General features: G+C 41.8%; 1 protein-coding gene across 1 annotated transcript in view; it reads right to left on the bottom strand.

Annotated features, from left to right (window-relative positions):
• Positions 1-13,972, bottom strand: part of LOC126153794 (dynein regulatory complex protein 1) — a 385,975-nt gene that overhangs the window by 265,374 nt on the left and 106,629 nt on the right. The window contains exon 4 of the mRNA XM_049916094.1: positions 9,582-9,775. Within this exon, the coding sequence (XP_049772051.1) occupies positions 9,582-9,775 (194 nt within the window). The remainder of the gene's footprint in view (positions 1-9,581; positions 9,776-13,972) is intronic.

Below are 13,972 nucleotides of genomic sequence, written 5' to 3'. Positions count from 1 at the left end.
CTTGTCTGAAATTTGGCCATCGACTGACTGTTTCATGACCGAAGACCGGGCCCTCGTATATCCTCTCAATAATAGGTGCTGAAACTACACATTGTTCTAAGTCAAATTCACAGAAATTACAATTAAAACTTAACTCATTAAATTAACTGAATACATCGAAAAATTGCGTCTTTTTAACATCTTCTTCTACTGCAAGAGTTAGGCCAAATTATTTGTTTAAATCATGAAATTAACAAGTATAGTTACACAAACAATACTTTTGATGAAACTGTTAATTGCTTTGGAATTAATGAAGGTCTGGCTTCGCTAACATGTTTTCTAATAGAGACAAATAAATGCTTTAAGTATACTATTAGTTGTTCTTCCAAATGTTTATAACTAGTACAGAATTTATATTTGTTTATATGTGAAGAATAGAATTAAGTTATGAAACAATTACTACTTTCACCCTATAACAAAAGATACTAACTAGGAATAGTCAAAATAAATCATAAAATCAATTACATACACAAAACTAAGCACAAAATTAGATCTGGTGTTATAGTCTTTAAAACCGAGGGCCAACCTTCCTCTTTTTTTGAAAATGCAGATTATATTCATGTATGTTAATGGTTAATTATTAGAAGTAAAAAAGTGAATTTAAGGAGGCAGATGGCAAAACAAGAGGGGAATTAAAATTATCCCAGTTTGCTTCATCACAACATGACCAGATACCTTGTCTGTTAAATCTTCAAATTTAACACATATTTTGGACAACACAACAACACATATAAGTCACTGAGTAAGTTGACCTGTGTACAAGTCGGCATTCGATTAAACACTGAGTCTCAGTCTAGCAGCCACTGCTCAGCTGGCTGCTTAGGTAGCGCAGCTGCTGCATGGCTGGCAGACAGCGCCGCACGTAGAGGACGTGCGTAATTGCGCGGCGGCACTTTGAATAATCGGCGAGTCACAACACTTTTCCCCCTTTGAAATTGTTGCACTGGTCTTGATGGAGGTGTCCTGGAGATGGCTAACATCCATAGGCGTTGTTTGACTCGCCGTAAAGTCTCGAGGAGGAGACTTCCCGTACGGACGGAAGTGTCCCCGATGATAACGGGTCGAGATGACAGGAGACATAGGGGTCAAATCTGCTGGGGCCCCATGCACCAATCTGCCCGTTGTGGCAAGTCCAGTTGATATCACAGGAGACATGGGCAATGTGTCGGCGTCCGTTGGAGGAGGAGGCAACTAGATGTACTCTGACAGAGGATGGTCCTCCGGTTCCTGCATGGGCATGTCTCCTGGTGGCATCCGTTCTGGTGCTGGCATCGCGATGACGGTGAGAGGGCTGCGTTGTGAGTATTGAGAGATGCCAAGATCCCGAGCATCAGGTAGAGCTAAAGGTGGTGTGGCGGCATTCGGAACAGGCGTTGCTGGCACCCGAGGCCGAAGCTGGTCTGAATGACGCACTGCAACACCCGTGTCCGTCTGGATTTCATACAGCCATCTGCCACGGTGTCTTAAGATGCGGCCCGGGCTCCATTTTGGCCGCCTGCCTTATCCCCGTACCCAGACGAGGTCATCGGCGGTGAACCGGCCAAGTGAAGGCACCTGCGGCCGTGAGGTGGGAGGCCGCAGAAGATGAAGTAGCGTGAGGGGCTGTCAGCCATGTAAGAGCTCAGCTGGTCTGTGATCGCCCATGGGGGTGAAACGGTAAGACGCCAGGAACTGGAGAAGCGCATCATCAGCAGCAGAAGAAGTCAGAAGTTTCCGCATCTGAGCCTTAGATGTGTGGACCAGTCGTTCAGCCTCACCGTTGGATTGTGGATGGAATGGCGGGGCCATGACATGCGTAACGCCGTGACGAGCACAAAAATCCGCAAAGTCGGAAGAGGCAAATTGCAGACCATTATCAGTAACAAGAGTAGAGGGGAGGCCTTCCAAAGAAAAAATGCGGGCGAGAGCACTAGTGGTTGCCGCGGTAGTAGGTGACGTGCAACGGACAATGAAAGGAAAGTTAGAGTAGGCGTCAATTACGAGGAGCCAATAAGTACCTAAAAAGGGTCCCACAAAGTCAGCATGAATGCGCCCCCAGGGCTTCTCAGGCGAAGGCCAAGGTGACAAAGATGACTTCGGGGCAGCGGCCTGTGCCACACAAGGGCCGCAGGCAGCGACCATGTGTGCTATTTCAGAGTCGATGCCAGGCCAGTACACATGACGGCGCGCCAGAGATTTTGTGCGAGACACACCCCAGTGCCCCTGATGAAGGAGGCGCAAGACCGAAGCACGCAAAGATGCAGGTACCACAACACGTGGCGAAGCATTGTCAGTGGAGAGGAGGATAACACCATCCCTAGCCGTGAGGTGGTAGCGCAAAGTGTAGTAGTTCCGCAATGGATCTGAAGTCTTAGCAGACGGGCGATCTGGCCAACCCTTCTGAATACAGCGTAAAACCCAGGAGAGGGTAGGGTCAGAACCCATAGCAGCCGCCAGCCTGTCCCCAGTGATGGGGAACCTGTCCACAACCCGCTGCTCGGCAACATCCAGGTGGAAACACAAAAGTTCGTCCCTATCGAATGCCTGATCAGGACCCATGGGAAGGCAAGACAAAGCATTAGCATTCACATGTTGAGCCGTTGGCCGGAAATGAATCTCATAATTGAAACGGGACAAGTAAAGAGCCCAACGCTGGAGGCGGTGTGCAGCCTTGTCGGAAAGTGACGTTGATGGATGAAACAAGGAAGCAAGTGGTTTGTGATCCGTAACAAGATGAAATTTTGAGCCATAGAGAAAAACACCAAACTTATGAAGAGCATAAATGATGGCCAAAGCTTCTTTCTCAATTTGAGAATACTTCTGTTGGGCATCCGTGAGCGTTTTGGAGGCATAAGCGATGGGTTGTTCCGAACCGTCAGAAAAACGGTGCGCAAAGACTGCACCGACCCCGTATTGAGAGGCGTCTGTGGCAAGAACAAGATGTTGACCAGGTCGATAAGTAGCCAGACACGGGGCCTGTTTCAGCATAGTCTTTAATTTCCGGAAAGCCGCATCACATGACGCGGACCAGTGAAAAGGCATGTTTTTATGCAACAGGCGATGCAACGGCTGAGCCACCGATGCCGCAGACGGTAAAAACTTGTGATAGTATGCTATTTTCCCCAAGAAGGCCTGTAGTTCCTCAACAGATGTAGGGCGAGGAAGGGCATCGATCGCAGCAACAGTGTGTTGAAGCAGACGAATACCATCCCGAGAGAGTTGAAACCCCAAGTACGTGATAGATGCCTGAAAAAATTGTGATTTCTGAAGATTACACTTAAGACCAGCAGTCTGTAAGACATTAAAAAGTGTGTAGAGATTTTGAAGATGTTCTTCAGTGGTGGAGCCCGTAACAACAATGTCGTCCATGTAATTGATACACCCTGGGACAGGGAGCAATAATTGTTCCAAGAATCGCTGAAAGAGAGCAGGGGTGCTAGCAACCCTGAATGGCAAGCGTTGGATTGATAGAGGCCGAAAGGCGTGTTAAGGACCAGAAACTGCCGGGAAGCAGCATCGAGAGGAAGTTGATGATAAGCTTCCGACAGGTCAATTTTAGAAAAAATACTGTCCTCCAGCGAGTTTAGTGAACAGTTCTTCAGGACGGGGCATAGGGTAAGTATCGATGAGGCATTGAGCATTTACAGTGGCTTTGAAATCGCCACAGAGACGAATATCACCATTGGGCTTAGCAACTACAACGACAGGAGAGGACCACTCACTGGAAGTGACAGGAAGCAAGACCCCTGAAGCAGTGAGACGATCCAACTCCCGTTTTACCTGATCACGAAGGGCCACAGGAATGGGCTGAGCCTGAAAAAACTTAGGCCGAGCAGTGGGTTTGTGCGTGATATGAGCTTCAAAGTCGTTTGCACGGCGTAACCCAGGAGAAAAAAGGGACGAAAATGTCGTCAACAGGGAATCCAGTTGAGCATAAGGAATAGCGTCAGAGACAATATTGACAGAGTCATCTATGGACAACCCAAAAACGTGAAAGGCTTCGAAACCAAAAAGATTTTCTGCATTTCTCTGGTCGACCACAAATATGGGAACAGTGCAAACAACGGATTTGTAAGATACCTCAGCATTAAACTGTCCCAAGAGAGAAATCTTCTGTTTATTGTACGTCCGTAATTGCCGAGTGACAGGGGACAGGAGTGGAGAACCCAGCTGAAGATACATCTGAGAATTAATTATAGTGGCAGCAGAACTGGTATCCACTTGCATGTGAACATCTCGACCAAGGATTTGGACAGTGAGGAATAACTTCCGTGAAAGGGAAGAAGTGCAATTGACAGACAACACAGAATCAGAATCAGCATCATGTTCATGAACATCATGTATGTGGTCAGATTTACAAACGGAAGACACATGACCTTTCTTTTTGCAATTGTGACACACAGCCCAACGTTGGGGACAATCCTCGCGTGAATGTTTCGTAAAACACCGCGGACATGAAGGAAGTTGCCGGGGATTTTGCTGCAGTTTCTTAGTGGGTTGTTTATGGCTAGGACGAGGCTGCGCATGGGAGCGTACTGCGGCCACATTGGCCGGCGGGGACGCGCCGCACGCGTCGTCAACAGCGCACAGAGGTTGTATTTCCCCGACGTCACCCCACGCTTCTATTTGCGCCCCAGCGGCGCGAGAAATCTCAAAAGACTGTGCAATGGAGAGAACTTCATCTAGAGTCAGATTTGCCAACTGAAGGGCACGTTGCCAAACTTCTTTGTCGGGCGCCGACCGGATAGTAGCATCCCGTACCATGGAATCGGCATAGGATTCTTTGTGAACGTCAGTAACAAATTGACACTTTCGACTGAGGCCGTGAAGTTCAGCAGCCCAAGTGCGATACGACTGATTTGGTTGTTTTTGACAATGATAAAAGGCAACACGAGAGGCTACCACATGCGTTTGCTTTTGAAAATAGACAGACAGAAGGGAGCATATTTCAGCAAAGGACAAAGGACAAAGAAGCCAATTGCAACAACAACCGATACATTTGAGGTGAAATCCAGGAAAGGAACAGAGACTTACATGGTTGTTCATCCGTGACATGAAATGCCAAGAAGTGCTGTCGAAGACGTTTTTCATAATCAGACCAGTCTTCCGCCGTCTTGTCGTAAGGTGGAAAAGGAGGTACAGCCAACGACGAGAAACGCCCCGCATTTGATGCCACGACGAAATCGCAAATTGCCGCTGTTAGAAGCATTTGCTGTTCAAGGAGATTTTGCAAGAGCTGCTCGACAGTAGCCATGGAACCCTGTGAGTCAACGGTGAAAAGGAAAAATCCCATCCTCGTCGCCAATTGTTAAATCTTCAAATTTAACACATATTTCGGACAACACAACAACACATATAAGTCACTGAGTAAGTTGACCTGTGTACAAGTCGGCATTCGATTAAACACTGAGTCTCAGTCTAGCGGCCACTGCTCGGCTGGCCGCTTAGGTGGCGCAGCTGCTGCATGGCTGGCAGACAGCGCTGCACGTAGAGGACGTGTGTAATTGTGCGGTGGCACTTTGAATAATCGGCTAGTCACAACATTGTCTAAACAATTTTGCAATTGATTTTGGGCTTGTGATAACTTTACAAGATGGTAACTGAGAGCCTCATTTGAAAACAATCTAGAACTGCTCATATTGTCTTCTAAGTCATTATTAAAGACTATAAACAATAGGGGACCTACAACACTCCCTTGCAAAATCCTTTTTTATATGCATGGTATGTGCCAATGGATCATTTTCTTCAACATAATTCATAATGTTTGAACACAGAATTTGTTCCCAAATTGTACTGCAACTTAAGTGTCTGTGATATTTGTCTGGAATTCAGTGGATTACGCCTATTCCCCTTCTCGAGTATTGTTGTGAACTGCACAAGATTCCAGTCTTTAGGTACAGATATTCCATCAAGTGAGTGGTTGTACATTGTTGCTATGTATGGAGCTATTATATCAGCAAACTCTGTTAGGAACCTAGCTGATATACAATCTGGACAAGAAGGCTTGCCTTTAGTACGTGATTTAAGCTGCCTTGTTACATAACAATATCTACTTCTAAGTTACTCATGTTGGCAGCTACACTGGTGTCCAACATTAAAGCAGCAAACAGAATTTTGCAAGGTTGCATTTATTTTGCCACAAAACAGTATCACAATTGATAGTAAAGTTGAAACAATGTGAAGAATACAGAATATAAACCGCTGCAACATGCATAATGGTAAACAAAAATGTTCTTCAGTTTTTCCAACTTAACGGATTTGCACACACATTCTGACAACTGGTTAATGTGCTCAGTATTGGGTGTGATCACCTCTGGTAGCATGGTAGCAATACAAGCCTGACATGATGGAGCATGCTGTGAACGATGTCACTGGTCTCATGTTGAGGAAATAATGCCTATTCTTTCTGCAGAGCTGCTTGCAGTCTTGGACAGTGGTTGATGGATGCTGACATAATGCAAGCCATCTCTCTAGTGCATACCAGACATGCTCTATGGGATTCAAATCAGGAGCATGAGCAGGCAATGCCATGCGTGCAGTACCTTCCATTTCCAAGAAAACATCAACCATCCATGCTCAATGAGGTCAAGCATTATAATCCATCAATACAAAGTTTGGGCCCACAGCATCTCGCAACAACCACGAATGAGATCCCAAGATCTCATCACAATACCTTACAGCAGTTAAATCTTGACAATTGATGCTTACAATTTCATGAAGGGGGTTTGAGTGATCAGCATAATCCCTGCCCACACCATTAAGGATGCTCCTCGATATTGATCTCTTTCTATAATGTTTGGGTCCAAAAATCATGTTCCATATTCCCTCCAGGAGTGAATCCATTGAGAATCACTCTCAAGACTAAATCGGGACTCATCTGTGAAAACAACTTTGGCCCACTCTTCAAGCGTCCAGGTGGCATGCTGATGACTCCACTCTAGATATTCCCTTCTGTGAAGATGCATCAGAAGTAGACATACAGTAGGTCTCCAACAATAAAGGCCACCCTGCAGAAGCCTTCTGCCCACCCTTTGCCTCGATATAACACATCCAATGGATGCTGCGAGCTCACGTGACTGTTGTGCGGTACTAAGGTGGTACTGTCATACCCTTACAGCCAAATAGCAGTCCTCTCTTCTGAAGTCACATATGGTTGGCTTTGCCCTTGTCTTCGGTATACAGTTTCAGTCTCTATAAACTGTCACTGCATATAAGAAACAACAGAATTATTTATGTTTAAGCTATCAGGCCATAACAGTTTGCGACTGTCGTGCTTCCTTTCTTTCTATGACCCTCTGCCACAGAGAGTCTGGTAGGCATCTTTTCTGTGCCATATTGCACCATCTATGACTGTATACACAGTGATTGTGGATATGGGGCTACCTGGCGAACTCTACCTAGTTTCATAGGTGCCCTGACATCGTCACTGGCATGGTTGTCTGTTGTCCAGAATGCCATCTTCCATGTAGAACACAATTGTACAGACATCTGGTTGACAGTTTGTATGATTATATTGTGAATTAAACACAGGATGGGGAAATAGCAGATAGTTGCTTTAATTTTGGACATCAGTGTATTCTTGTTCAAATTTACAATATTTACTTCATCTTCTTTGGTGAAGGATTTTGGAAAACTGTGTTTGATAACTTCACTGTAGTGGCACTGTTATTTGTACCATTACCATTGTTATCATGCAGTAAAGGAACTGATTGTGTCTTGCCACTGGTGTACTTTAGATACAACCAGAATCTCTTTGAATTTTCTTTCTGATTTCAACTCAATGATGCACTGTGGAAATAATTAAAAGCATCACGCTGAAGTCCTTGCTAAATTTTGATATCCTGTAAAATATTGCTCATCTTGGGGATTTTTCATTCTTTTAAATTTGGCATGTTTTTTTCGTTGCTTCTGCAGAATTGTTGTGACCTACTTTGTGTACCCCAGAGGATCAGTTACATCTCTTATTAATTTATTTGGTATAAATCTCTCAACTGCTGTTGATAACATTTCTTTGAATTTAGGCCAAATCTGGTCCACTCTTACATAGTTAGTAGGGAATGGAAGGATCAGAGACTTTCTCTTAGGAATGCATTATATAAATTTTTATCTGCATTTTTAAATAGATATATTTTGCATTTACTTGTGGTGGATTTAGATGTTATGGTATTCAGTCCCCCAACAAAGATCTTGTGGCCATAATCCCTGTATCCATCATGATGCTCTCTATTTCTTCATTACTATTTCTTGCTATGAGGTCAAGCAAATTTTCGCACCTATTTACATTTCAGGTGGACTCCTGAACTAATTGTACAAAATAAGTTTTTGAGAAAACATCTAGTACACTGTTTTATGCCTGCTGACAACTTTAAAAATGTATTTTCATCAACATATTGAGAGCAGACTGAATCACAACCAACTATGATTGTTTGAGTGGCATACCAGTTCGAAATGAGACTGAAATTTCTTTTGAATCTCTCAGCAACTGTATCATTTGAGATGAGGAGGTCAGTAAATGAAACTAGTGATTAATTTATTCTATTGTCAAGTATAACCTCTACACATACAACTCACAGAAACTATTTCAGTTTCACTACAAGATAAGCTCCTTCTAACAGCATCAAATATGCAACCATCAACAGTATTTAATCCATCCTTACTAAACATCACTAGGTTTTTTGTAACAAAAATCAACTGAATTTATCTCCAGCTTTAGCCAGCTTTCAGTTCAAAGTGACGCACATCATTAGTAGCAACATGAGCTACCACCTGCAATTGACTGTACACTGCTCTTCATGGCATCCAGAAACACCCATTCCACATTTGGGATGACTCACCAGGCATGCACAAGCAGTACACACATGCATACTGGACTTCTTCCCTTCTTTAGTAGTTATACTCCTAAAGGGACTGTTACACACCTAACATTGTAGCCCCCAACTACCAGTAATCCCAGTCTCTGTGAATACATGGATCTAGTTGTCGAGAGGCTTCCTATGAAACACGACATGCGATTGCATCTGGCTCAGGATCTTTGTGCAGTTTTACCAAAATGCTGATCATTTGCATACCAAGCATGTAGTACACTCCATGTCAATTTGATGTTTGTTGAATGCCATCTACATGGCATTGGAGCTGTAATGGCCATTTGTTATTATATAAAGGGGGAAATAAGTGTCTCCTGTTACGACTCACAAAGTCAGGAAACTGAATGGTTCTTGGCGTATGGTCATTCTTTCATATATTTTGTGTTTTCTGCTCTGAAAATAAATTTCTTCTCTGTCTCATCTGTGAAACAAAAATCCCTTGGCTCTGAAATCTTGATACTCATTATTCTTTTTCATAGTTGCAGTTAGCTAAACAACAGCCTTTCAGATTTTAGTAAGATAGATACTTCACCCATCAGCCATCGTTACAAGAGAGGCTTGGTTTTAAAAATATTACCCTCCAGTCAAATGTAATACCACTTATGGAAAGTACATTTATACACTAATTGACTTCCAGGAATTGCTAAAAATAAAATGGATGCACTCATTTGCATAAACATTAATTTCATATTTACATACCTCAATTAGCCTTAGTTCTTGCCGATATGCACGTCTCATCACATTAACCTGATTGTCAATTCGCTCTGCCAGAGTGACAATGTCATCTTTTTGTTTCTTTTGATCTTCATGAAATCGGATATCTGCTTGTTTCAATTCATGACGCAGCTCTTCTATTAGCATGTTTTTTTGCTCGATGAGTTCCCTACACTTTACTGTTAACAAGAAAGAATATTTCAAAAGGAGAAATAGAATTAAGAGCACAAGAATAATAACACCAGTGTCTGTCTTATCAAAAGATCTTATACTTTCAAGTTCTTTAAAATATAATTAAATATATCTTTTCATTATACGGAAAAGAATAGTTAAAATGAAACAATAAATAAATAAAGATAGCAAAGAAGTCTGTTCACAAGCCAGCTTGAAACTAATGGAGGTAGTATCAAAGTATGAAAGATTCACTAAATTTTATAATGCGGGATTCCTGTTTTCAAGAAATAGGAATATTTTGCGGACAATACAACCACACAAATATATGAAAAAGGATATGGTACTATCAGGTGATGTCATAGAAGCAGAGGTGTGTGCAGTAATCAAAACATTTAAAAATAAAAAAGCAATTGGTCTGGAAAAAATGTCAGCTGAAGGTCTCAAATATGGAAATCTGGACTTATTTGCCACCTTACTAAACTGGGCAATACCTTTCAGCAAACATGGCAACTTCCAGAAGACTAGAGGAGTAGCATCATCATCAGACTACTAAAGAAAGGAAATCTAACCAAATGCTCCAACTGGAGAAATATCATGCCTCTCTCAGTGACAGGAAAAATCTTTGCCTTCTGATTGAAAACAGGCTGTGTAGACTGCTCCACGTAATTGCTACTGCATTCACAAGGAATATTATAAATCCCTGGTACTCTCAAGCTGTGAATATCTTCAACAAGTTTCATTTTCCTGGGTGGCTGCAAAATTAGTCTGATTCCTTGCCTATTTAGAAGTCTATCTATATCACTAGTTGTTGCATTGCAGAATGGAAGCTACTTTATGTGTTGGTCTTCCTGGCTTGGTGAATGGTATTACATCTGTGTTTTGTTGACAGAATACTCATTCCTTCTGAATAGCTTTGATAGATGGTTAATCTCGGAGCTGAGGTGCTCTAAAATAGGCCTGGCTCTGAGTATTAGGGTGTTCAACACAGTTCTTTCCTGAGCTGGATGATGAAAGCTACACCTGCTGGTTTCTGATACACAAAATGGTCAAGTTGTCCATCTTCTTGGGACTTTATCCAAATTTGAAGTGGCAAGTTAACCGAGAACATTTTATCTGATTATGGAAATGTTGGTTAACCCGTGCCAGCTGATGGGCAGCAACACTTGTGGTCAAGCACAATAATTTACCCTAGCATAACATTGATATTTCAGTCAGATTCTTTCATCTTTTCAGCACTTTGCTACCTTGGTGAAATCACACTACTTCTTGTTTATTAACAATATCCAAATTTTGAGGAAAATAAAGAAACATGACTGTCTGTAAAAGAAATATAATAAAATAAAACTCTTTGAACTTTTTCAGTATGTTGGTTGCAATAGGAATGAAATGTGGGTCCATTTTCTTGCCAAATAACTTAGTAAGAACCTCTTTGAATAACACCTAGCTCTCCCTCTCATTCAGTCATTTTTAATTCAAAGTTGGAATTGAACATAATTTTTCAGTGGCAGGTCCAACAACCCAGGCTTGAGGTCTGGCATTCAATATATTAAAATGTAGCCAACCGTCACATCCAACAGAACTGGGAAATGCTGAGAGAAGATGTTTTTCACATAATATCAGTGCACATTCTGAAAAACCAAAAAGCATGAAGGGCATGGTGGGTGTTGGGAGTCACACACATACATAAATAGCAGTGGGATACCAACAATACTTCACAGTCTGCGTAAACTGATGTTGGAGAGGGGAAGAAAGGAAATGGATAGGGTCTCTGCTGTCAGCTGCATTGGGACATTACATGGAAACAGAGGCGACGAGTGACAATGTGTACCAGACTGGGATTCAAACATGGGATCCCCTGCTTTCTAGGCAGGTACATTAATCACTGGACCATCTATGACTCAGCATTGTTGCAACTGTGCGAACTATTTCGGCATGCCTCACAGTTGAACCACACTCACATCAAGTGCCACCTAGCAGCATTCCCTGTCCATTTCCTCCAAGTTCACTACTCTAAGATTCCCACAAGAGGTCGGATGTATTTGTGCATCCACACTGAAGAAGGTGGATCAATTGCCCAGATAGGCGTATCAAGTATTTTCTGCATAATGTCCAAAAGAACAGACACTACACAGAATCTGCAGCGATGATACGTTACACATAAATTGAAGATGGAGAGGGGCAAAAAGCAAAGGAAAGGGAAGGGATCACCCATCGCTGCTGATTCTGCATAGTTTTCTAATGCAGCTGGCAGCAGTGATCTCCTCCCTTTCCATTCCTTTCTTCTCCCCTCCACCTTCAATTTACATGTAATGCATCACAGATGCGGATTCTGTGTGGCTTTCGTTCTTTTGAACATGTCTGAAAGAGCAGACACCTTGCATTCATATACTTCACGGTCTGGGTGGAGACTAGGCAGCAAGTGCATATGACAGCACAGTCTGTCATTAAAATAGTCTACATAAAATGCAAAAGATCTTATACTTTCAAGTTCTTTAAAATATAATTAAATATATCTTTTCATTATACAGAAAAGAATAGTTGAAATGAAAAAATAAATAAATAAAGATAGCAAAGAAGTCTGTTCACAAGCCAGCTGCAAACTAATGGAGGTAGTATCAAAGTATGAAAGATTCACTGAGTTTTATAATGTGGCATCCCTGTTTTCAAGAAATAGAATAATTTTCTAATGCAGCTGGCAGCAGTGATCACCTCCCTTTCCATTCCTTTCTTCTCCTCTCCACCTTCAATTTACATGTAATGTATCACAGATGCAGATTCTGTGTGGCTTCTGTTCTTTTGGACATGTCTGAAAGAGCAGACACCTTGCATTCACATACTTCACAGTCTGGTTGGAGACTAGGCAGCAAGTGCATATGACAGCACAGTCAGTCGTTAAAATATTCTACATAAAATGCAAATAATGTTTTGGCTCAACATCCACACACACCAGTAACAGAAAAATCAACACATTGAGTAAAATAGATAAATATGAAGTTCCCTTGTTTTTATATACATGCTAGAATCATTTAATTTAGGCAACAATTTTGCAGGTCAGTGAATAATATGAATCTGCAGGTATGCTAATGTTATCTGAATCATTCCTGATTACCTTTGGGCAGTGCATGAAGTTTTCAGTAACACCCATGGATGTATATTACTGTAGAACCCCTACCAAAATTTATGCTCATTTGTGAAGAGTGACACTGGGAGAGCTCATATGAAACAGGGACCAAAGCAAACAATGGCAACATGGAAGCAGAAGTGTTAAAACTCTGAATTCAAATGTTCCTTCACAAAGGAACATCAAGTTATGTTGCCACCATTCAGCTGACATAAGCTTGCAAAGGTGCATGACACAACAAACAATTGTAAAGGTGTTGTAAAACAGCTGAAATTACTAAAACTCTGTTCAGCCAAAGGGTTCAACAAAATCCTTGTTAGGTTATATTACAGAATTTGCAACTGAATTACTTCCACTTGTGTCCATATTCTACTAAAGATTCCTAGAGCCAAGAACTTGTGATAACTGTTGTTTAGCTACCACTGCAAGCAATAGAGTCCAGAGTTTTGAAAAATACAGCTTAAAAAATTATGTTTCCATTAGGTACATTTTGCAAGTGATAAAGGACCTCTAGGAAGCTAAGGAGGCCAAAACTGCTAGGAATTAAAATGTAAATGCATCAAATATTCAGTAATGGGAGAGCTAATAGCATGTGTTTATACTCTTTTAAGTGTCATTTATGAACACTGGAAGCTTAGAAACATCCCAATGAATGGAGAAGGGCTCTTGACACACCCCTCTCTACAAAAGGCAGCAGAAATGATCCATGACACTGTTATCATTATGTTACTCTTCTCTACTTAATTCTAAGATATATTGATTGTCAAAACACCATGACCTGGGACAAAATAATCATCTCTAAGGAAATCAGCTTAGACCTGGAAAACAATGGTCACACTAAACCCTTCTCAAGTTCTTCATAAACGATATCTTTAGTGGCAGGTAATTTGGAATGTCATAATAGTTTTGAAAAGCTTTTGATTAGTAACACACTGAAGACTTCTTAATAAATGTTATATCTGATCAGGGTTGCAATTGTACTGACAATTTTTGCAATTGTACTGACAATTTCTTGACAGCACATTACCTTCAACAAAAAAGTCATTTGCATATACAGAAATACTATTGGTGTCCTCTAAGG

Source organism: Schistocerca cancellata, chromosome 2 (assembly GCF_023864275.1).
Source record: "Schistocerca cancellata isolate TAMUIC-IGC-003103 chromosome 2, iqSchCanc2.1, whole genome shotgun sequence".
NCBI lineage: Eukaryota > Metazoa > Arthropoda > Insecta > Orthoptera > Acrididae > Schistocerca > Schistocerca cancellata.
Note: the sequence above shows the minus strand (reverse complement) of the source record. Positions and strands in the feature narration are given on the sequence as shown.